The sequence below is a fragment of the Meles meles genome, chromosome 1 (genome assembly GCF_922984935.1).
Source record: "Meles meles chromosome 1, mMelMel3.1 paternal haplotype, whole genome shotgun sequence".
Taxonomy (NCBI): Eukaryota; Metazoa; Chordata; class Mammalia; order Carnivora; family Mustelidae; genus Meles; species Meles meles.
Window position 1 is genome coordinate 143,698,435 of NC_060066.1, and position 25,292 is coordinate 143,723,726.

The 25,292-nt window shown below is 38.3% G+C and overlaps 1 protein-coding gene across 2 annotated transcripts in view; it reads right to left on the reverse strand.

Annotated features, from left to right (window-relative positions):
* LOC123944606 (calcium-activated chloride channel regulator 2-like) overlaps positions 1–25,292 on the reverse strand; it is a 53,343-nt gene that overhangs the window by 3,237 nt on the left and 24,814 nt on the right. Inside the window, exons 12-14 of one of the 2 annotated variants that reach the window (XM_046009866.1) lie at positions 24,450–24,620; positions 20,467–20,700; positions 10,058–11,218 (exon numbers count right to left, since the gene is read on the reverse strand). In XM_046009866.1, coding sequence (XP_045865822.1) covers positions 10,776–11,218; positions 20,467–20,700; positions 24,450–24,620 — 848 coding nt within the window. In that variant the 3' untranslated portion in view covers positions 10,058–10,775. Of the gene's footprint in view, positions 1–10,057; positions 11,219–20,466; positions 20,701–24,449; positions 24,621–25,292 lie in introns of those variants that run through there. The other variant, XM_046009875.1, reaches the window with a different exon arrangement.

A 25,292-nucleotide genomic window follows, 5' to 3' on the forward strand; every position in this document is an offset into this window, starting at 1 on the left:
GCCAGGTTTACACTTCACAGCACTCATCATAGCACATACCTTCCCCAGTGTCCATAGCCTCACCAACTTCTCCCTACCCCTCTCCCCCTGGCAACCATCAGTTTGTTTTGAGATTAAGAGTCTCATGGTTTGTCTACCTCCTGATCCCATCTTGTTTCATTTATTCCTTTCCTACCCCTCCACACCCCCCATGTTGCCTCTCAACTTCCTCATATCAGGGAGATCATATGATAATTGTCTTTCTCTGATTGACTTATTACACTAAGCATAATACCCTCTAGTTCCATCCATGTCGTCACAAATGGCAAGATTTCATTTCTTTTGATGGCTGCATAGTATTCCATTGTATATATATATACTACTTCTTCTTTATCCATTCATCTGTTGATGGACATCTAGGTTCTTTCCATAGTTTGGCTATCGTGGACATTGCTGCTATAAACATTTGGGTGCACATGCCCCTTCAGATCACTACATATTTATCTTTAGGGTAAATACCCAGTAGTGCGATTGCTGGGTCATAGGGTAGCTCTATTTTCAACTTTTTGAGGAACCTCCATGCTGTTTTTCCAGAGTGGCTGCACCAGCTTGCATTCCCACCAGCAGAGTAGGAGGGTTCTCCTTTCTCCGCGTCCTCGCCAGCATCTGTCATTCCCTGACTTGTTAATTTTAGCCATTCTGACTGGTGTGAGGTGGTATCTCATTGTGGTTTTGATTTGTATTTCCCTGAAGCTGAGTGATGCGGAGCACTTTTTCATGTGTCTGATGGCCATCTCGATGTCTTCTTTGCAGAAATGTCTGTTCATGTCCTCTGCCCATTTCTTGACTGGATTATTTGTTCTTTGGGTGTTGAGTTTGATAAGTTCTTTATAGATCTTGGATACTAGCCCTTTATCTGATATGCTGTTTGCAAATATTTTCTCCCATTCTGCCAGTTGTCTTTTGGCTTTGTTAACTGTTTCCTTTGCTGTGCAAAAGCTTTTGATCTTGATGAATTCCCAATAGTTCATTTTTGCCTTTCCTTCCATTGCCTTTGGTGATATTCCTAGGAAGAAGTGGCTGCTGCTGAGGTCGAAGAGGTTGATACCTGTGTTCTCCTCAAGGATTTTGATGGATTCCTTTCTCACTTGAGCTCCTTCATCCATTTTGAATCTATTTTCATGTGTGGTGTAAGGAAGTGGTCCAATTTCATCTTTCTGCGTGTGGCTGTCCAATTTTCCCAACACCATTTGTTGAAGAGACTGTCTTTTTTTCCATTGGACATTCTTTCCTGCTTTGTCAAAGATTAGTTGACCATAGAGTTGAGGGTCTATTTCTGGGCTTCCTATTCTGTTCCATTGATCTATATGTCTGTTTTTGTGCCAGTACCGTGCTGTCTTGATGATGACAGCTTTGTAATAGAGCTTGAAGTCCGGAATTGTGATGCCACCAACTTTGGCTTTCCTTTTCAACATTCCTCTGGCTATTCAGGGTCTTTTCTGGTTCCATATAAACTTTAGGATTATTTGTTCCATTTCTTTGAAAAAAATGGATGGTATTTTGATAGGGATTGCATTAAACGTGTAGATTGCTTTAGGTAGCATAGACATTTTCACAATATTTGTTCTTCTGATCCATGAGCATGGAACATTTTTCCATTTCTTTGTGTCTTCCTCAGTTTCTTCCACGAGTACTTTATAATTTTCAGAGTACAGATTCTTTGCCTCTTTGGTTAGGTTTATTCCGAGGTATCTTATGGTTTTGGGTACAATTTTAAATGGGGTTGACTCCTTAATTTCTCTTTCTTCTGTCTTGTTGTTGGTGTGTAAAATGCAACTGACTTAAAATGTGCATTGATTTTATATCCTGAAACACTTTACTAAATTCCCGTATAAGTTCTCGCAGATTTGGAGCAGAGTCTTTTGGGTTTTCCACAAAAAGTATCATATCATCTGCAAAGAGTGATAGTTTGACTTCTTTGGATGTCACAGATATATTCAGAACATTCCAACCCAAAACAACAGAATACACATTCTTCTCTAGTGCACATGGAACATTCTCCAGAATAGATCACATCCTGGGTCACAAATCAGGTCTCAACCAGTACCAAAAGATTGGGATCATTCCCTGCATATTTTCAGACCACAATGCTTCTTTGGATGCCTTTAATTTCTTTTTGTTGTCTGATTGCTTCTTTGGATGCCTTTAATTTCTTTTTGTTGTCTGATTGCTGAGGCTAGGACTTCTAGTACTGTGTTGAATAACAGCAATGATAATGGATATCCCTGCCATGTTCCTGACCTTAGTGGAAAAGCTCTCAGTTTTTCTCCATTGAGAATGATATTTGCAGTGGGTTTTTCATAGATGGCTTTGATGATGTTGAGGTATGTACCCTCTATCCCTACACTTTGAAGAGTTTTGATCAGGAAGGGATGCTGTACTTTGTCAAATGCTTTTTCAGCATCTACTGAGAGTGTTATGTGGTTCTTATGCTTTCTTTTATTAATATATTGTTTCACATTGACTGATTTGTGGATGTTGAACCAACCTTGCAGCCCCAGAAAAAATCCACTTGGTCGTGGTGAATAATCCTTTTAATGTACTGTTGGATCCTATTGGCTAGTATTTTGGTGAGAATTTTTGCATCTGTGTCCATCAAGGATATTGGTCTGTAATTCTCTCTTTTGATGGGATCTTTGTCTGGTTTGGGGATCAAGGTAATGCTGGCCTCATAAAATGAGTTTGAACGTTTTCCTTACATTTCTATTTTTCGAAGAGTTTCAGGAGAATAGGAATTAATTCTTCTTTAAATGTTTGGTAGAATTCCCCTGGGAAGCCATCTGGCCCTGGACTCTTGTTTGTTGGGAGATTTTTGATGATTGCTTCAATCTCCTTACTGGTTATGGGTCTGTTCAGGTTTTCTATTTCTTCCTGGTTCAGTTGTGGTAGTTTATATGTCTCTAGGAATGCATCCATTTCTTCCAGATTGTCAAATTTGCTGGTGTATAATTGCTCATAATATATTCTTATAATTTTTTGTATTTCTTTGGTGTTGGTTGTGATCTCTCCTCTTTCATTCATGATTTTATTTATTTGGGTTCTTTCTCTTTTCTTTTTGATAAGTCTGGCCAGGAGTTTATCAATCTTATTAATTTTTTCAAAGAACGTGCTCCTAGTTTTGTTGACTTGCTCTACTGTTTTTTTAATTTCTATTTCATTGATTTCTGCTCTGATCTTTATTATTTCTCTTCTCCTGCTGCATTTAGGATTTCTTTGTTGTTCTTTCTCCAGCTCCTTTAGGTGTAGGGTTAGGTTGTGTATTTGAGACCTTTCTTGTTTCTTGAGAAAGGCTTGTATCACTATATATTTTCCTCTCAGGAATGCCTTTGCTGTGTCCCACAGATTTTGAACCATTGTGTTTTCATTATCATTTGTTTCCATGAATTTTTTTTCAATTCTTCTTTAATTTCCTGGTTGACCCATTCATTCTTAAGAAGGATGCTGTTTAGTCTCCATGTATTTGGGTTCTTTCCAAACTTCCTCTTGTGATTGAGTTCTAGCTTCAGAGCATTGTGGTCTGAAAATATGCAGGGAATGATCCCAATCTTTTGGTACTGGTTGAGACCTGGTTTGTGACCCAGGATGTGATCTATTCTGGAGAATGTTCCATGTGCACTAGAGAAGAATGTGTATTCTGTTGCTTTGGGTTGGAATGTTCTGAATATATCTGTGATGTCCATCTGGTCCAGTGTGTCATTTAAGGCCATTATTTTCTTGTTGATCTTTTGCTTGGATGATCTGTCCATTTCAGTGAGGGGGATATTAAAGTCCCCTACTATTATTGTATTATTGTCAATGTGTTTCTCTGATTTTGTTATTAATTGGTTTATATAATTGGCTGATCCCATGTTAGGGGTATATATATTTAAAATTGAGTATGATGTAGTGTCCTTCCTCATCTCTTATTATAGCCTTTGGCTTAAAATCTAATTGATCTGATATAAGGATTGCCACCCCAGCTTTCTTTTGATGTCCATTAGCATGGTAAATTGTGTTCCACCCCCATACTTTAAATCTGGAGGTGTCTTTGGGTCTAAAATGAGTTTCTTATAGAGAGCATATTGATGGTTTTTTTTTTTTTTAATCCGTTCTAATACCCTGTGTCTTTTGATTAGGGCATTTAGCCCATTTACATTCAGGGTGACTATTGAGAGATATGAATTTAGTGCCATTGTCTTGCCTGTAAGGTGGCTGTTACTGTATATTGTCTGTTCCTTTCTCGTCTACTATTTGTAGGCTCTCTCTTTGCTTAGTGGACCCCTTTCAATATTTCCTGTAGAGCTGGTTTGGTGTTTACAATTTTTTTTTTAATTTTAGTTTGTCCTGGAAGCTTTTTATCTCTTCTATTTTCAATGATAGCCTAGCTGGATATATTATTCTTGGCCACATGTTTTTCTCATTTAGTGCTCTGAATATACCATGCCAGTTCTTTCTGGCCTGCCAGTTCTCTATGGATAATTCTGCTGCCAATCTAATATTTTTACCATTGTATGTTACAGACTTCTTGTCCCGGGCTGCTTTCAGGATTTTCTCTTTGTCACTAAGACTTGTAAGTTTTACTGTTAGGTGATGGGGTGTGGACCTATTCTTACTGATTTTGAGGGGGTTCTTTGTGCCTTTTGGATTTTGATGCTTGTTCCCTTTGCCATATTAAGGAAATTCTCTACAATACTTTGCTCCAATATATCTTCTGCTCCCCTCTCTCTTTCTTCTTCTTCTGGAATCCCAATTATTCTAATGTTGTTTTGACTTATGGTATCGCTTATCTCTTGAATTCTTCCCTTGTGTTCCAGTAGTTGTTTGTCTCTCTTTTGCCTAGCTTCTTTATGCTCTGCCATTTGTTCTTCTAGATCATTAATTCTCTCTTCTGCCTCATTTATCCTAGCAGTAAGAGCCTCCATTTTTTATTGTGCCTCATTAATAGCTTTTTTAATTTCAGCTTGGTTGGATTTTAGTTCTTTTATTTCTCCAGAAAGGGCTTTTATTTCTCCACACAGGTTTCTCTAATATCTTCCATGCCTTTTTCAAGCCCAACTAGCACCTTGAGAATCATCATTCTGAACTCTAGATCTGACATATTACCAATGTCCATATTGATTGGGTCCCTAGCCTTTGGTACTGCCTCTTGTTCCTTTTTTTGTGGTGAGTTTTTCTGCCTTGTCATTTTATCCAGATAAGAATATATGAAGGAGAGAATAACATGCTAAAAGGGTGGCAAATACCCCCAGAAAAATGTGTGTTAACCAAATCAGAAGAAACCTCAAATCGTTGGGGGAAGAAAAGGGGTAAAAAGAAGTTTAAAAAAACTTAAAGAAAAAAGGAAATATAGATATTATACTGGTGAATAGAACAGAGCCACCCACTGAATTTTGGGAGACTTTGGTCTCTTAGAAGAAACTACCTCCCAAAATTTTAAAGAAAGAAAAACGAGTGTGTGTATACACACACACACACACACACACACACACACACACACACACTAATAAGGGTAAACACGATGAAGGGATGGGATATGACTGTAAAAATGAAAATTTAAAAAAAAATTCTAAAAAAGGAGTTGATAAGTTGGTTAGGAAAAAAAAAAGAAAAAGAAAGTGGAGAGAATTTGCTCAGGCTAGAAACTAGAACAAAGCCCTGTGCTAGATTTAGAGTATATTTTTATCTATTAGAAGTTGTATCCCAAAGTTTTTTAGAAGAAAAAACTCTATGTGCGTACAAAAAATAAAGTTAGATACAATGAAGGATAAAATATGACTATAATAATGAAGGTTCAAAAAAATTTTTTTATGAAAGGTATTGTTAAGATAAACTAGTTAAAAACATTGAAAAAGGAAAGAATAAAAGTTAAAAAATTAGAATAAGAAAAAAATAAAATTAAAAAAATTAATTAACTTTGTGAGACTAAAGAATCATGGGGAGAAAGCCATGAATTCCATGCTTTGCTTTCTCCTCCTCTGGAATTCCACTGTTCTCCTTGATAAGTGAGCTTGGTCTTGGCTGGATTTCTTGCTGATTTTCTTGGGTAGGGGCCTGTTGTAGTGATTCTCAAGTGTCTTTGCCCAAGGTGGAATTGCACCGCCCTTTTCAGGGGCCAGGCTAAGTAATACACTCGGGTTCGCTTTCAGGAGCTTTTGTTCCCTGATCACTTTCCATAGAGTTCTGGAGGTTGGGAATGAACATGGCGGCCTCCCAATCTCCAGCCCAGAGGAGCCGAGAGCTTGGGGCCTCCCTCCTCAGTGCGCCCTCAGAGAAAAGCGCTCAATCACTCCCATCTCCCTGACCTCTGGCTGCGCTCTGAGCTCACCTGGCCTGTGACCAAGCGTCTCTGTCTCTGGCACACCGCCCTGCCTGGAGTCTCCAAACCCAGCAGATCACTGCCACTCTTCCAGGGATGTCTCCCCGGATCTGCCACTTGTGGGGTCCCTGCTCAAAGAGCAGTAGTCTGATTGTGCCACGGATCACTGTGCCCTGAGCTGAGAGCTCACTCCTCGGCTCAATCTCTGTACCGGTTTCCCTGCTCTAATACATGTGAGCTCTGTGATACTCAGACACTCCTGATCCTTTGGTGACCCCATGGGACCTGAGACCACGCTGTCCCCGCGAGGGTTCCACCCCTGCTTAGTCTCTGGAGCGATGTCCCTCTGTGGAGCAGACTTTTAAAAGTTCTGATTTTGTGCTCCATTGCTCTGCTGCTTGCTGGGAGCCGGCCCCTCCCCCCGCGGTCTATCTTCCCATCGCTTTGAATTCACTTCTCTGCAAGTCCTACCTTTCAGAAAGCGGTTGATTTTCTGTTTCTAGAATTGCTGCTCTTCTTCTCTTCAATCCTCTGTTGGATTTGTAGGTGTTCAGAATGGTTTGATAAACTATCTAGGTGATCTCCTGCTACCTGATGTCATCTCAGTCTGCTACTCCTCTGCCATCTTGACTCCTCTATGTCATTGTATTTAAAATGAATCTGTTGTAAATGCTATATAGTTGAGTCTGCTTTTTTAAATCAAGTCCGAAAAATCTCTGCTTTTTAGTTGAAGTGTTTAGTTCATTTATATTTAATATAATTATTAATTTAGCTGGCCTTAAGTCTGCCATCTTGCCATCTTGCTATTTGCTTTCTGTTAATTATCACTGTTCTTTGTTCCTTTATTCTACTTTACCTGTTTTATGTTGATTGGTTAGTTTTAGTGACCATTTTTATCCCATTTATTATCTTTTTAGATATATCTTTCTCTACTATTAATGTGTGGCAAGGGGTTTATAAATGCATCCTTAATTTATCCCAGTGTACTTGAATATACAACTTTAAGAGTAGTGTAAATACCTTTTAACAGTGTAAGTCCAGGGGCGCCTGGGTGGCTCAGTGGGTTAAAGCCTCTGCCTTCAGCTCAGGTCATGATCCCAGGGTCCTGGGATCAAGCCCCGCATCAGGCTCTCTGCTCTGCAGAGAGCCTGCTTCCTCCTCTCTCTCTGCCTGCCTCTCTGCCTAGTTGTGATTTCTCTCTGTCAAATAAATAAAATATTAAAAAATAATAATAATAAAAAAGTGTAAGTCCATCTGTCACCTGTCTGTTCTGCTCTTGCTGTCATACATCTTACTTAATTATGTTATTAATAGAATAACACATTGTTTTTGTTTTTACTTTAAACCGTTAATTGCCTTTTTTTTTTTAAGATTTTATTTATTTATTTGACAGAGAGAGATCACAAGTAGATAGAGAGGCAGGCAGAGAGAGAGAGAGAGGGAAGCAGGCTCCCTGCTGAGCAGAGAGGCCGATGTGGGACTCGATCCCAGGACCCCGAGATCATGACCTGAGCCGAAGGCAGAGGCTTTAACCCACTGAGCCACCCAGGCGCCCCCATTAATTGCCTTTTAAAGGAATTAAAAGTAAAGAAAACCAACAATATATTGCATTTACTTATTTACAATTTCCAGTGATGTTCATTCCATACTGTAGCTCTGTATTTTTACCAGACATCATTTTCCTTTAGGTTAAAGAAATTACTTTGGTATTTCTTGCTGGTGAACATGATTTTGACTTTTATTTATCTACCTTCATTTTGAAAGGGATTTTTGCTGAATATAGAGTTCTGCATTGACAGATTTTACTTTTGGCACTTAAGAATGTCATTTTGTTGTCTTCTGGCCTCACTTGTTTCTGATGAGTAATCAGTCATTATTCCTATGATATACTGAGGTGTTATTTTCTTTGCATAGATCCTATGTTAGGTTTACTGAGCGTCTTAGAACCATGGGTTGAGAGTTTAAGTTAAATTGGGAAAAATTTCAACTGGTATGTCTTTGAATATTTTGTGCTCTGTTTTTCCTCCTCCTACTTCTGAGACGCATTTATATGTATGTGAAACACCTTGATAATGTTCCACGGGTCATTTTGACTTTTCCATTTTTTCAAAATGAAATGTTTCGGTTTGCATGATTTCTATGTTCCTGTTTTCAAGTCATCTGATCCTTTCATCTGTAGTCCTAGTCTGTTGTTAATCCATTACAAAAATCTTCTTTCATATATTGTATTTTTTCTGTTTTAGTATTTTCATTTGCTTCTTCTTAAAGAATTTTGGCGTCTTTCCTGAAATTTCTTCTCTTTTCATTACTTATACCTATCATTTCCTATAATTTCTTAATCATATTTATAATAGCTATTATCCAACTTATTGTCTGCTAATTCCAATTCTGGAAAAATTTTGCACATTCTCTTGACAGATTTCTATTCTTATTAATTACGGGACACATTTCCTGCTTGTTGGCATGTCTATTGATTTTTTATTAGGTACTGCATGATATGTTGCAGAGACTCTGTATATGTTTTCTTTTTCCTAGTTATATTCTAGCAGTAGTTTAGTTATTCACAAATCATCTTGATTCTGTGGAGACTTAGTTTTAGGCTTTGTCAGAGCAGATCTATATTGTTTTTCTCTTGTTCTATGGCATAACTTCAGTCTGGGGTTGTGGTCCTTGGAAGAGTTAAGTATTTCTAGGCATAATCCTCACTATCTTCCCACACCTTCTTAAATAGAAATGAAGAAGTAGTATGAGTACCTGGCTATACTCCTACATACCCCTGCTATTAACCATCACAGTGCTTTGGATTACTCCCTTAACCTTAATTTTCCTATCTATAAAATGAGGAAGACATTCAAAGGCTTAAAAGCCACCACACCCCATCTCAGTACTATATAGTGTCAACTCACTGAAGCTACAGAGAGGCAAATACCAGGCTAGCAGGCTTAATGGCAATGACGGAGGAGGGACTCACTGCCTAGGGACTTGAGTCTGCATCAACAAAAATTTAGGCACTGTGAAACTTAGGATATTGTGTAAGACTGATGATTCACAGACCTGTGCCCCTGAAGCAAATAATACATTATATGTTAGAAAGAAAGAAAGAAAGAGAGAGAGAATGAAAGAAAATAACAAGTCAGACCTAGGATGTAGTCTAAGCTATAAGGAGGCAGCCTGGGAACAGAGATTTACTGGTCATTTTACTCTTCAACAGTGCTCTGAGTCTCTCACTCAGGCTTCTTTCTCTTTCCTCTTGTCCCAGTTTCCCACAGTTCCCTCCCTTCTTCTCCAGAGTTTAATCAAATTTTCATTCTTAATTGGCCCTGGTTTTAAAATAGATCTATTCCACATTATTATTTCTATTATCCAATAAAGTTTGAAATTCTTTAATATACAAGGCAAATTATTCTATTGCTCAATAATCTTTAAAAAAATAAGGATAGTAAAATTAGATGAAAGATGATTTTTATTTTCTTGTGACCCATGCTTCACTCTCTATTCACCCCCCACACCCATAGATAAATAACCTTTGATGGAGAAAGGATTCCTACACTCTTCTTTGAACAAAAGATAGAATCAGTTAACCATTTCCAAAGGTCACTTTTTTCCCTCCCCCATGGTCCCCCATGGCCTCTTCTATAGCTGAAATAAAATAAAACCATATAGCCTGTGTATGCACTAAGATAAGCCCAGAACTATGTCTTTTATGCTTTATTTAAAGCCTTATGAGAGTTATAACCATTTTTATTGAATAGCACCAAGGCAATAACTTGGAAACCTGCTTTGATAAGAATACAATCTCATACGCAATAAATTCAGTAGACCTCTGTTACAAAACTAATGTCATAGGACAGGGATAATACCCACATTTTAATAGTAACTCTTACAGTGACCAAAGATCTCTTTGACCACTAGCAGTGGGATTTGATCTGTTGTATAATTAACCAAATGTCAAGAGGTGAAGAACTTTACAATAGGGGCTTCGAATATAAAATGCAGCTTGGTCTTTAGTCATAAAAAAGCAACCTATTCTGAAAAGATAAGGGGAAATAAAAATTAAAGTAACTAAGCAACTGTTCATATGGACAGTTATACCAACCTCCTTTCCTTTATCTGGGGCTATTTTTCCTCTTCAATAAAACAAGCTTTTTTTTTTACTTTGGTTCAACCTTGCCCTTGCCTTTGCTTTTAAAGACATTACCTTAGAGAATAATTTTTATTATTTTGTCCATAACCAAAGCTTAAGGGTTTCCTAACTTCCTCCAAAAATAGTGTTATAAAAGAATTTTTGTCTGCTTGCCATGTAAAAATCTGACCTGTATTATACAAAAACTCAAAGCATTTTTAATAGTTCTGGTGTTAATTTGACTTTACTGGTATGTTTTTGTAAAGTGTAAAGGCCATGGATTTTATATCTAAGGAGGAAGGTACTCTGTACACTTGCTCATATTAATTTTGTTCCATTCTTTTTCTTGTCTTCTCTCTTTTTCCTGTTTAAAATACAGTGTGTTATGACTATAGTGAGGCAAATGATTCCTATTGAACCCACTGCTGTCAAAACTCCTTTCAATATAAGATTGTCTCTGGCAAGTATAGGAGCAGAATATGGGGGAATAAACAGAGATGCCTGGGCAATGTTAGATACAGCTGACTTTAAGGAGCTCCTATCTATTGCTCGTATTGCCACATAAATTCTATGGCTTTCTTGCATCTCTCCATCAGGTTGGTGGTCAGGTCCATTTGTGAAAAACTTTGGTGAGAATGTAAATACCTCCTTGGTCCCAGCTTTCTGAGGATTTAGTTTTGATGTATTCACTAAAATGGCATTGTTAAAGTCATCTTGAATATTCTGTAAATGTTTACTGATTCTTATTTCATAGCTGTTGGCTGAAAATAAAAAATATAAGTGAAAAGGTTAAGTCACTTGGGTAAATTTTCTAGTTTATTAGAAATGACTATGAGAATAGCAACAAAATTAAAAATACCTAGAAATAAACATAACAAAAATTGCATATGAAGAAAACTTTAAAACACTACATAAAAACTCATACTGAAACCTAGACAAGAGGAAAAACTTACTGTTTTCTGAACAGGAAGATTTGGTGTAATAAAGATGTTACTTTTCCCTAAGTTATTTGTAAATTTTACATGATTCTATTAAACCCTCTAGGGGGTGCCTGGGTGGCTCAGTCAGTTAAGTGTCTGCATTCAGCTGGGGTCATGATCCTGGGGTCCCGGTACCAAGCCCCACATTAGGGTCCCTGCTCAGTGGGGAGTCTGCTTCTCCCTCTGCTCCTCCCCCTGCTTGTGTCCTCCTCTCTCTCTAGCTTTCTCTCTCTCAAATAAATAAATAAAATCTTAAAATAAAATAAAAAATATATGTTACTTAAGTCAAAGATAAAAGTTTAGTTCTGAGTTCTGGTAAGGGCTACATGGCTTAGACTAACTCTCCAGAAGATAACAGGTACGAACTCTGAAGAAAGCAAAAAAACAACAACAAAAAACCAAAAAACCTCCACAAAGCTATTAAAGCACTGGATTCAGGTAAAAATAGGCAGAAACCAGAGGTGTTACAATCCTTAAAAGAAGGAAATCAGAGTAGGGATGATTCATGTTTGTGCAGCTTTTCCTCTTAAGGCACTTCCCTCTCCTGTACAGATATGATAGCTGGAATGGAAAGCAGCTACCTTTTGGATCTGAGAAATCAGAAGACTGAATATGGGATTGCCTGAGTAACTGAAAGTTGAGGGAGCTGGAGAGGGACCACCCCCAAATCTATGCGTTGACTTTTTTCAGACCATTGGAAGACTTCTAATTATTCATGTATGTATGAAACAATAAGGGCTCAAGGGACAAACAACAGCTAGAAGGCTGAAAAACTGAACAGAGTTTTATTTTAATGCTCATCAAGGGTATAGAGTTTGGAGTGTGAGTCTTGTCAAATTAGAGGGGCATGGTAAATATGTGAAGATATCCATTAAAACACTGAAAGAGCCATGCTTTAGGAATAAAGATTGGGTTTCAGAATTAAGGGATATGCCCTGGATTAAGAGCAAAACTGAAATAGACAAACACTAGCCAAAAGCAAAACCAAGCCTCCTCAAATTCAAGGTGAACCAAGCTATATATCAAAAAATTTCAAAACTCTTGGGGTGCCTGGCTGGCTCAGTCAGTTGAGCATCTATCTTTGGCTCAGGTCATGATCTCAGGGTCCTGGAATCAAGTCCTGCATTGGGCTATCTGCTCAGCAGGGAACCTGCTTCTCCCTTTGCCCCTCCCCACTCTCATGTGTTCTTCTCTCTCTGAAAGGAAAAGAAAGATAGGAGGAAAGAAGGAAGGAAGGAAGGGAGGAAAGAAAGAAGGAAGAGAAAATATTTCAAAACTCTTCAGAAGAGTATAACAGATTCCAGAGTCTATAATTTACTAGCACATGCCCAATATACAACAGAAAAATCCCTAGACATGCAAAGAAGTAGAAAATGTAATATCAGGAAAATATCAGGAAATAAAATGAGTCACAAATGACTGAGATTTCCAATTAATAGATAAAGACTTTAAAGTAACCACGATGAGGGGCACCTGGGTGGCTTAGACGGTTAGGCATCTGCCTTTAGCTCAGGTCATAATCCCAGGGTCCTGGGATTGAGCCCCACATCAGGCAGGGAGCCTGCTTTTCCCACTCCCTCTGCCTATTGCTCCACCTGCTTCTGCTCTTTCTCTGTCAAATAAATATATAAAATCTTTTAAAAACAAACAAACAAACCCATGATGAGTATGTGAAAAGTCAGTAGGACAAGTTGGATATAGCAAATGGAGAGATAGGAAATTTGAGGAGAAATATGGAAAGTTAAAAAAAGAAGAAAATGGAAATTCTAGAATTGGAAAAACAACAATGAAAAAATTCATTTGACATTAATAGCAGATTGGACACAAGAGAAGAAAAAAATCAGTAAGCTTGAAGACAAGTTCATAAAAATCAAACTATAGCACTCAGAACAAAAGATAAAAATTAAATACAACTTAAATGATTTTTGTGGTTTACTGACATACCCATTTAGTGTATGTGGGTATAATATAATCATATCGTATCATATCATATTATATCATATCATATCATATCAATATTATCTAGGAAGAAAAGAAGAGAAAGAATAGAACGGAAGTTTTTTGAAGATGTGTTAGCTGGAAATGTTTCAAATCTGGTCAAAAAGAATACTCTACAGATCCAGGAAACTCAGCAATCCCCAAAGAGAATAGGTATATCAGTGAGACAGGAATCTATCAGAATCCTAGAGGAGAACATAGGCAGTAACCTCTTCGATATCAGCCACAGCAACTTCTTTCAAGATATGTCTCCAAAGGCCAAGGAAACAAAAGCGAAAATGAACTTTTGGGACTTCATCAAGATCAAAAGCTTCTGCACAGCAAAGGAAACAGTCAACAAAACAAAGAGGCAACCCACGGAATGGGAGAAGATATTTGCAAATGACAGTACAGACAAAAGGTTGATATCCAGGATCTATAAAGAACTTCTTAAACTCAACATACACAAAACAGATAATCATATCAAAAAATGGGCAGAAGATATGAACAGACACTTCTCCAACGAAGACATACAAATGGCTATCAGATACATGAAAAAATGTTCATCATCACTAGCCATCAGGGAGATTCAAATTAAAACAACATTGAGATACCACCTGACACCAGTTAGAATGGCCAAAATTAGCAAGACAGGAAACAACGTGTGTTGGAGAGGATGTGGAGAAAGGGGAACCCTCTTACACTGTTGGTGGGAATGCAAGTTAGTGCAGCCACTTTGGAGAACAGTGTGGAGATTCCTGAAGAAATTAAAAATAGAGCTTCCCTATGACCCTGCAATTGCACTGCTGGGTATTTACCCCAAAGATACAGATGTAGTGAAAAGAAGGGCCATTTGTACCCCAATGTTTATTGCAGCAATGGCTACGGTCGCCAAACTGTGGAAAGAACCAAGATGCCCTTCAACGGATGAATGGATAAGGAAGATGTGGTCCATATACACAATGGAGTATTATGCCTCCATCATAAAGGACGAATACCCAACTTTTGTAGCAATATGGACGGGACTGGAAGAAATTATGCTGAGCGAAATAAGTCAAGCAGAGAGAGTCAAGTATCATATGGTCTCACTTATTTGTGGAGCATAACAAATAACATGGAGGACATGGGGAGATGGAGAGGAGAGGGAGTTGAGGGAAACTGGAAGGGGAAGATGAACCATGAGAGACTATGGACTCTGAAAAACAACCAGAGGGTTATGAAGGGGCGGCGGGGGGCGGGGGGTGGGAGGTTGAGGAACCAGGTGGTGGGTAATAGGGAGGGCACATACTGCATGGAGCACTGAGTGTGATGCCAAAACAATGAACACTGTTATGCTGTAAATAAACAAAAAAAAAAAAAAAAAAAAGAAAAGAATAGGTATATCCCCAAACAGAATAGGCATCAGGAAAACTACACTGTGGCACATTTTGGTCAATCTGTTGAACACCAAAGATAAAAACAATTTAAAGCAGCCAAAGGGAAAGAAAGACACTTTACACTCAGGAGAATAACAGTAAGAATGATAGCTGACTTCTCATCAGAAAAAAAAATGGAGCCATAAGACAATGAAATAACATATTTAAAGTGCTGAAAGAAAAATTTATTGCCCTAGAATTTTATATCTAGTGAAAATGTACTTTTTTTTTTAAAGAGTGAAAATGTACTTTAAAACTGAAGGTGAAATGAACACATTTTTAATAACTGAATCCTGAGAGAATTTCACTTGAAGACCTGAGCTACAAGCAAAATGGTGATAGAGAAAAATTCAGAAAGGAAGACTAGAAATGGTGACTATATGGGTAACTAAAAAGGGTCACTTTTTTCTCTTTAAAATATATCAAAAAGGCAATGAATTGTTTAAAACAGAAGCCATAACAATGCATTGTGGTCTTTATAAAAATAGAGCAGCACAATATATGACAGCAGCACCACAAAAGCTGATGGAGGGTACATGGAATTATGCTTTTGAAAGATTCTCACATTATATGTGAAGTGGTATGACATTAATTCAGGGCAGTCTGTGATAGGTTAAAAAAAACTGCATGTTATAGAACAGCTAAATTTGGAGACGCTGATGGCAGAAATTTTATTATTTTGATTTTCTTTATATTGTTTTGATTTTTCAAAATTGGAGTAAGATACAAATAAAATAAAATTTATCGTCTTAACAATTTTAATGTGTACAGTTGAAGGTATAGTTCAGTGCTTTTTAAGTGCTACATTCACATTGTTGTGCCATTTTGATTTTCAACCATGTGAATGTATTACCAATTCAAAACTAAAATTATGAATAATAAATAATTATGCAAAAATGGAAGCCACCTGTAGTACTAACCCACTCTAATAATAATTCTTATCTACAATGGCCAAAAATAAACTTAATAATGAATAGAGCAGTTTCAAAGAAGGATTTTGTTCTGAGAAATGAAAACCATAGGACATTTCAAGTTTTAGTTAAAAAGTGAAAATATTCTGATGACTATGTTTTGAACAGTTTCCAAATCTATAATAATTTTTGATAGTGAGAATATTTCTAGTCCTGCCTAGTAATTAGAATAAAACACCCTTAGAGACAGTTGTCAAAACAAAATAACCTTTATATTCAAATTATCAATCAGCTGATTCCCTCTGAGTAAACCCACTGGGCTTCCTGAGGTGGTTTCAATACAGGGGGACAGGCATTGGTGAGAAGCTAGGCTGACCATCCTCTCTACACTCACAATGGAACATGTCCATTGCTCTCTCTGGAGAAAGCCCTCTCCATGGTACTTTTCCAGAGTCCTCTCCTAGATAATGAAACAAGTAATATTTCATTAAGTCTTAGCATTGACAAAGATTTTCCACATCTGCCGCTCTCTCTGTGTGAAATTGATCATTTCATTTTAAATAAAAAGGTAGGGACTCAAGAAGTTAAATGTGCTACCATGATGAATAGTTAGGAAATAGTAGTGCTGAAAATGAATTCATTTCTTCCAACTCCAAATCCTATTCCTTTCTACTATGAGCACCTATTAAACTGCAAAGACTACAACTGCAAAGACTCAAACTCAGTTCATGCATTCATGGAGAAGCACCTTCCATTTACAGTACTTGTTATGTTACCTCTCTCCTTGTGAGAAAGAGAAGTCAGACTGGTTCTGCATTTTTGACCTCTTCGATATATATCTCTAGGTTTGGTCTCTCTTTTTTCACAGTGTATTTTAGCCAATGAAAGTAGCTCTATGGTCTTGGGCAAGACACTTAGACTCTCTGGGTCATTCGCTTACATTTGAAACAACGGGGTCAAACTAGCACATCTTTAAGATCTCTTCTGTCTCCAAACTGTTACAAATGCTGACATTTATCGAACACTTAGTATGGACCAGACACTGTTGTAATCCCTCTCTGTGCCTTACTTTATTCAACTCTCTTAACAACACTCTGAGATAGCTACTTGTTCTATCTGCTTTTGCAGATTAATAATCAGAAGTTGAGAGAAATTAAGTAACTTGCCTCAGTTTACACAGGTAAAATGTGGTGTCTGATTCCAAAGCCCAATATCTTAGCACTGTGCTGTGCAGCCTCCCACTAGGCTACACTCCCTTCTGTTTCTTATTTCCCAGTAACTGTGCTGCTTTTCCAGTTATTGAGGCTTACATCTCCATTAGCATCTTTATCAGTAAGTTCCTAATAGGGAAAGCTCTGAGCTTGGACTGTGGTCTGGGACAGGAAGCTGAAGACTTGGTCCCATCCTCAGGGAGCTCTCTCAACTATTAACAGTTGCTAACTTCCTCTCTTCGTTTGAAATCCAGTTCATCCCCTGAGGATTATTTTGTGTCTCTCCTACATTAAGTCTTCTTCCAGCTTGAGGGATAGAGGAGGGCTAGTGGAAACAACAATTGCTGTCATGGAAGAGCTTCTTCAGAAGCAGCACATTTTCAACGATTTTTAAAGATAGTAAGTTGTAGCAATGGTTACATAAGAACATGGTGAAACGATGTCAGAGGAAGAGTGTGAATGTAGGCTGTTAGGCACGTAGGGAAGGTAGTCAGTGCAGGGAAGGAGGTACAAGATTGGCACTTTTTGGAGTCTGGCCCCACTCCAAGGGCTCTGCTTGGGCTCTGGTGTAAGAACCTGGCTTCTCCTCTGCTCCCACCCACCCTGATCTCTACAGCCTTTTAATTTCTGTGGCTTCCAAGCCATACAAATGGTACTGTGTTAAACTGTGGGTTTTGACCATTTTATGCCTTTTTTTCTCAGCGTATGGTTATAAATTCTTAGATTGCAATGACCATCTTCAATTATGTTGTTATATAATTATAATGTTTAGTGCTGTGGTGGGCATGAATAGTAGCTTAATAAATATATTTTCACTTTAATTTCTTTTTAAAAGATTTTATTTATTTGTTTGTCAGAGAGAAAGAGAGAGAAAGCACAAGCAGGGGGAGCAGCAGGCAGAGGGAGAAGCAGGCTCCTTGCTGAGCAGGGAGACCGATGCAGGACTCGATGCCAGGACTCTGGGATGGTGACCTGAGCCAAAGGTGGATGCTTTATAGACTGAGCCACCCAGGTGTCCCTAATTTCTAAAAAAGAAATACAAAGGAGATGCAGAAATGCTTGGTACTCAGTTTTAGCAATTATTTTACCCCAGACTTTTAATGAAAACCCAATGAGGTAACCCATTTCCATAATGCCTAGTTTGTATACATAATGGCGATCTGAAAATGTTTTGTTTATTCCATACAACGGGTCATCTTTTCTAGGATATTGTGTATGGTAAAGGGCTGCTACCTGGATAAATACTGATATACTTGTCCATATATGAGATATTCATTTATTGCTAACAGGGTTCCTAAGAATAGTCACGTTTTTTATAATTGTGAAGCCAGAGACATACCCCCCTTATTTTTAAGTCTGATCATAAAGGTGAGAACGCCTTTCTAGATAATAACTTGAAGGGGAAATAGGCAATGAAAGCACATGTTTATGGATTAAACAGGTACCTCTTTGTTAGTTGGTCTGTTCATGACTAATTGGTCAATTTTGCCATTGCTGAGTCATCAAATTAGTAATGACAATGATTTTAGCAACTTAATTCACATCCAGGCATCCTCCCCCCCCCTTATCTTTTGTGGTTTATGGTTTTTATATTATAACAAGCCAGGTCTACTTCAATCATCCCGCTCATCAGTGAAGAGGCATGAAGATCTCTCTATTCCCTTGATTAATGCCATTTGTGATACCAATTCTAAAGTCCCATATCGTATTTCTTCTTTTCAAGACGTTAAAAACCACTACCACTGCACACTTTCTCCTCTTTTAATTCAGCAGTGTAGTTGAAATTCCTAGGGCTCTTGAAAGGAACAGTTTCCAGTAGTAATGGGAGACTGAATTCACATTTGTCTCTTTCAGTACACTAGGTGTTTGAGGGAGGCAGAGGCAAGAGTGAGAACGCTAGGTTCTCACTAGGTGCCACTAGGTGGCACCACTCTTACCTTTAAATACATGGGAGCGCTTGTGGCTCCTTAAATCTAAATAAAAAGCTAGATAGAAGGCAGTAGCAACAAACCAGCGGCCCAGGAAACTTGGCATACTTCTTTTCCCTCTCTGATTTTATATGTGTCACTTCGTTTCCTCTTTACGATACCTTATGAAATAAATATTTGTAGTCCTATTTTCTTTCTTTTTTTTTTTAAAAGATTTTATTTATTTGACAGACAAAGATCACAAGTAGGCAGAGAGAGAGGAGGAAGCAGGCTCCCTGCTGAGCAGAGAGCCTGATGCAGGGCTCTATCCCAGGACCCTGGGATCATGACCTGAGCCGAAGGCAGAGGCTTTAACCCACTGAGCCACCCAGGCGCACCTATAGTCCTATTTTCTGTGTGAGGAAACTGAAGCCAGTAGAGGCTAAGCAACTAGCCAAAGATCAAAGAGCTGGACTGAAAGCCAGAGTGGGAACAATTTTTTTCCTGACATGTAAATTACAGCTTTTTCCTTTATACAAAGGACATACCCATCCCAGAGTTTCAATCATTGCACATCTCCAATTTTTAAATTAGGAGAATCCTTAATTCAGAGTGTAAAGTATTTCACTTCTTTCTTCTCTGACCAGAAGAGATAGATTTTGGATAAAAGAGCAGGAAGACAAAGCTACAATAGAGATGTTCCTCAGGAGCACAGAATTATTTGTAACTGAGATGCTTTCCGGTGAATGTAGTAAATGGGTAAAGAATTGTAAGCCAAACAAAGATGACCCAAGTTGGAAAAAGACTGGCAAAGGCCCACGGTGGTCACTTTGACTGATATTGGAAAAGTAAGTTTTCAATAGAGAAGGTTGGTTCCTACAGGCATCTCAATCAGAGGCAACAGGAAAGAAAGTATCTAATGTATAATCAATGATAACCATGTTTTGGTGATGGCAAAGCTGTTAGAAAAATTATTCTCTAAGGAAAGTTATTTTGTTGAGTTGGCTACAGGGATCAAGAAATGATGCTGGAAGCCTGAACCTAGTGTAGACCTTGGAAAAAGGAATGTTGAGAAAGAACTTCATCAGTGTTCACACACACAAGGGTAAGAAAGCCCACCTAACAGAACCGGGTCTAGTCTCCCTAACAAAAGTGATGGCCAGAAGTGATGGGGTGGAAAATGGACCAAGTTTTGCATGACTTATGGGAATTATTCCCCTGTGACTTGTAAATCTTTGAATTCACTATCCATTATCTAATCCTCAGAAAACTAACCTCCAGTATTTAGAAGCCCGTGCTCTGTAATGTAGAACCCATTTCTGCTGACTACACTACTCTTACATATTCATTTATGTTTCCAGTCAAGATTGCTAGATGATCAGTGTCAGTTCTGTTACCAGGGCCTTCTCAGTTCTGGGGGAGCTGACAAGCTCCCGTTCCTACACTCCAGCATATAAGGCCCTATCAACAGCTCAAAGCTTTTCATAACAACCCTCTGCAGCTTGGTTGGCTCGAAGCCTCCAAAGCTATTTTTACGCAACAAACCACTGACATAATTATTAGAAATGCCACCTGGTAGAAACACAGGGAGTGAGACAAGAAACCTACCCTGGCCTTGGTCATAATCTTCTCCAGGTGCTGTCCAAGATAAAGTCACCTCCTCTTCCACTTTGACAGCGTGCAGGTCAGTGATTTTGCATGGTGGAAACACATCAGGATGGGGGCTGGCTGGAACTCCTAGCACAGAAAAGGAGCCTCCGGAACTTATTCGGCTAAAGCCCCATTTTTGCTCCTCCTCACTCCTGCCTGCTGATTTTCTTGGGGCATTCATCTGAATGTTGCCTGTGACCAAGAAAAGAATGGCCAAAACAACAAATGACCCTTTCCCAAATAGCTTGTTTTTGAGAGATTCTGGAGAGACATTTTAAAAACTTTTTTCTTTACGACATCCTTAGAATAATTGAATTTTTTTTCCCACAATTCATTCATTCATTCATCCATCCTTTCACTAAATAAATACTTTGAGGGTAATAATCACAGATAAAAGAGTATCCCTTGGGCGCCTGGGTGGCTCAGTTGGTTGAGCAACTACCTTTGGCTCAGGTCATGATCCTGGAGTCCCAGGGTCGAGTCCCACATCGGGCTCCCTGCTTGGCAGGGAGTCTGCTTCTCCTGCTGACCTCTCTACTCTCATGCTCTCTCTCTCTCAAATAAATAAATAAAATCGTAAAAAAAAAAAAAAGAGTATCCCTCTTAGAATTTATAGTCATACTAATAAAACTATGTTTATAAGTCGTGATAAACATAAGAAAAAAAGACAGGGTGCTGTGAAGAAAAATAACATGGGTACATAATTTATAGTGTTATCAAGGAAGTAACATTTAAAGGCATCCTAAAGGGTGAGTAGGAGTCAGCCAGGCAGAGTGGAGGTAATAATATCTCAGGCAGAGGGAACAGGTTGTGTAAAAACTCTGAGGTCCTAAAGAGCCTTGAAAATTAGAAAAAATTTAAAGCAAGGAGGCAAGTAGTTTGAGATAAGACCAGAGAAGACTCATAGGGGCTCATAGAGGCCCTTGCAGCCTACTCTAATGATTTTAGAGTTTAATCTTACAAGCTGTGGGGAAGCAGGGCAGTGACATGACCCTATTTCTTCCTAACAGGTCACTGTGGCTGCTCTCATTAGAGAATGGGCAAACACCGGGCTGTTGAGACAGCCACTGCAACAGTCTAGACAGGGTAACATGGCAGGGTGGGCTGGGTGACAGCAGTGGGGAGGAGGACAGATGTAGGCAGTTTGAGATGTGATTTGGAAATAAAATCAATAAAAGCTGGTTATAGGTTTGAGTATGGAATGGTGAAGGAGAGAAAGTTGGTAGGAAAAAAAAAAAAAGAAATAAAAGAAAAAGAAACGCTCCCAGGTTTCTAAAATGAGCAACTTGGGAGGAGAAGCAAGCTAAAGGGAAGGAGACTGGTTTGTGATTCCTTTAAAATATCTATTTGAAGATGACACGGAGCCAGTTAGACATGGATTTCTAGCTCAAAAAAGAGGTTGTATTTAGATTTAATAATTTTAAGCTTATGAATTGGGAAGGTATAAGCCTATAGATATTATTATACCCATACAGGTTAATGAGGTTACCTAATAACAATTTCAACTGTAACGATCAATAGCATTTATTGAGTCCCTGGCTCACTACTTGCCAGGTACTTATTTATCTTACATGTATCGACTATTTAATTTTCCTAGCAATGCTAGAAGAGCGTACAGTTATTACAGCCCCCCTTTTCAAGATGATGCAACTGAAGCAAACAGAAACTAAATAACTTGCCCAAAGTCACACAGATAGCAGTAGATGGAGGAGCGAGGTTCCAAACCCAGGCAGAGTGGCTCCAGGTGATAGGGTAAGAAGTTTAGACCTGAGCTCTGAGAACTGCCAACACTTAAAGGCTTGATAGAAAAGGAGAAGCCAGAAAAGGAGCCTGACTCCCCCCTACCCCCCAAAAAAAGTCCAGAGCATAAGGGGTAATTGTAGAAGCCAAGAGATGACAAAGACAAAAATCAATCAGTTGTGTAAGACACTGCTGTGGACTGACATATATTCTTTGGACTTAACAGCAGAGTGGTCACTGGTGACTAGGGCCAGAGCCATTCCAGTGGGGTGGTTTGGGTGGAAATCAGATTGCAGTGAACAAAGTCAAAATTGGAGGTGAGAAAATGTAGGCAGCAGGTTGAGACTAATGTCAGGGAAGTTGATGACGGGGAGGTGGACAGTATCTGAAGGGAGACAAACAATAAATTTTTTTAAAAATATAGGATGATAATTCATGCTTGAATGCTGCTCAGAGGGGTCGGTAGAGTGGGACCATGAAAGGGTGAGCTCTCAAGGCCTATGGATGGGATCCAGAGCAGATCCAGCAGAGACACTGGCCTTTGGAGAGGAGAAGGGTGCACTCTTGTGTCTGGAGATTTGGTGGCATGAAAATAGAGCAGCTCCCATTATTTCATGAAGTGTGTGCTCAAAGTGGTCTTCTAAAAGTGAGCTGATAAAGTGAATGTTATGTTTAGTAGACATGCCTAGGGAAGCCTACCTTTTTCTTTCTGTGCTGCTAAGAGCCTCCACAAAATACGGAGATAAAAGACAGTTGAATATTACTTTTCCAGTCTCACTATATACTAGATGCTGATATGTGTATCCTTCAAACTCATAGATTTTAGAAAGATACTAGACAAAATAGAAGCCTTCAAGCTCTTCAGTAGGAATTAAGTCTTATTCTGCTGGCCATCCCAAGTTCCTAGGACTAAGCCTATCACCTAGTAAGCCTTCAAAAATGTTTCAGGTATAAATGAAAGAAGGAATATTTATTTATAACTAAAGTATTATGTATATATGGGAAATCATATCCACGCTGTAAAGCCATATTACCTTGCAATTTGATTTACACTGGTTTCAATATAAACCAGAGTGAATACACAAGAGAGTAAATTATATTTTAGGCAAAACTAAAATTATCAGGAGATGCAAATTCACTGGAACATCTTGATTATTTTCTACTTAAGAGTACTTAAAAACCAAAAATATAGAATCATGTTATGGAATAGTTATGATTAGTTATAAGCTGCTAAAATTCATGAAAAGTGTTCATAAAGATTCCACAGTTTTGGAAATAAGAATGATAAAAAATGTTTTCTGAGATTGTTTAAAATGATTATAGAGTATTTTTGTTTGTCTTCATTCTTCACACACTTCATTAAATAATGGGAGCTGCTCTGTTTTCATGCCACTAAATACTTCAACCACTGCTTCCCTTCAGGAACTATAAAAATGGTGTTAAGAAAAGATGTAATCTTCTATTTATTTGGTGCTTTTCCCTTAAAGGAAGACAGCACATCTTCAGGAATCAGTCAGTTGTCTGTGACATCCAAATTCATATTTATTCAGGAACTCATTTTTGTATGGATTGTTTGGGCTGTTTGCTTCCTTCTTTCAACTACTATCAACTTTTGCCTCTTTTTCTTGCCTAAACCTCTACAGAGGAAATACAGGAGCTATGACTGAGAAAAAAAAAACAATACATCTCTTTTAACTGTCAATAGTTCTGATGAAACAGCCACAAGAAAGAGGTCAAAATGATGACTAAAATGAATATACCAAATATCTGTGGGAATTATCTATTGCCTTCCTGATTGACTACTTTGAATCACTGAGGATTGAAGAGATAGCACAAATTATATATTGACTTGAGCATAAAGGGTTTTTTAAAAATTTATTTAATAGAGAGAGAGAGATCACAAGTAGGCAGAGAGGCAGGCAGAAATAGAGGAGGAAGCAGGCTCCCTGCTGAGCAGAGAGCCCCATGTGGGGCTCGATCCCAGGACCCTGAGATCATGACCTGAGCCAAAGGCAAAGGCTTAGCCCACTGAGCCACCCAGGTGCCCCAAGCATAAAGGGTTTTGAAATTCCATCTCTCTTTCTCATTCTCTTCTTTCTCTCTCATACACACACACACACACACACACACACACACACACACACACCAGAAATATATATATTAAATGATGTTACTCAAATAATGGTGCTCACGATTCTTACCATTTGCTATGTAACCTGGTACGTACATAGCACGACTCCCTGGAATAGAGTAGGCTAGGCCGCTTAGGCTGGGAGAGTGACTGACATGCACTTTCAAGCTATATCTACCATTTGCAGCAAAGGAGAAAAAATACCTCGAGTAAATTCCATCATTTTTTATAATATCAGCACCTGCATATATAAAAAGAAAGCTCAATGTCACCACTTGTCATCACAGTTGATTACTAATATTTGATTAAATCATTAAATAATAAGCTTTACTCCCTTCTTTCTTCCCATTTTAGCAAATCCAGTCATGGTCATAACTACTTTTAATATTAAAATCCAACAGTTACTTAACTTCTCCCTGTGATTCCTTAACCTCTAAAAAGTTATTTTCTGAAGGTGAATGAGTTGGGCTTCAGTGCTAGTAAAACATTTAATAATCACCTTTAGAGCTCTCCTTCTTACCATTGAAAATACTAGTTTCTTATGGAAATCAAGCATATTCTTTTTGTTTATGATTATAGACTCTTTAAGATAAAAGCTATTCGATTCCAGGAAATAAATATAGATGCATATATACACATTTCATATAATTTCAAGGGATTTATAAATATCCTACAGCCCTGATGAAAAAAAAATCTGGTAGTTGAAAAGGTAATGTGAAATTGATTTCCTCATCAGAGGATACATGCAACTGTTGTTGTAGATTCTGAGGGGTTTGCCGGCTTGGGGTTTGACAGGCTTTGGTTCCATCCACTGTGCTTTGCTTCAGGAGGCATTTGGAAAGCTTGGCCAGTGCTAGACTTTCCTTGAAGAGCAGTTCAATTCCAAACCAAGTCCATGACTAAATGGTGGGGA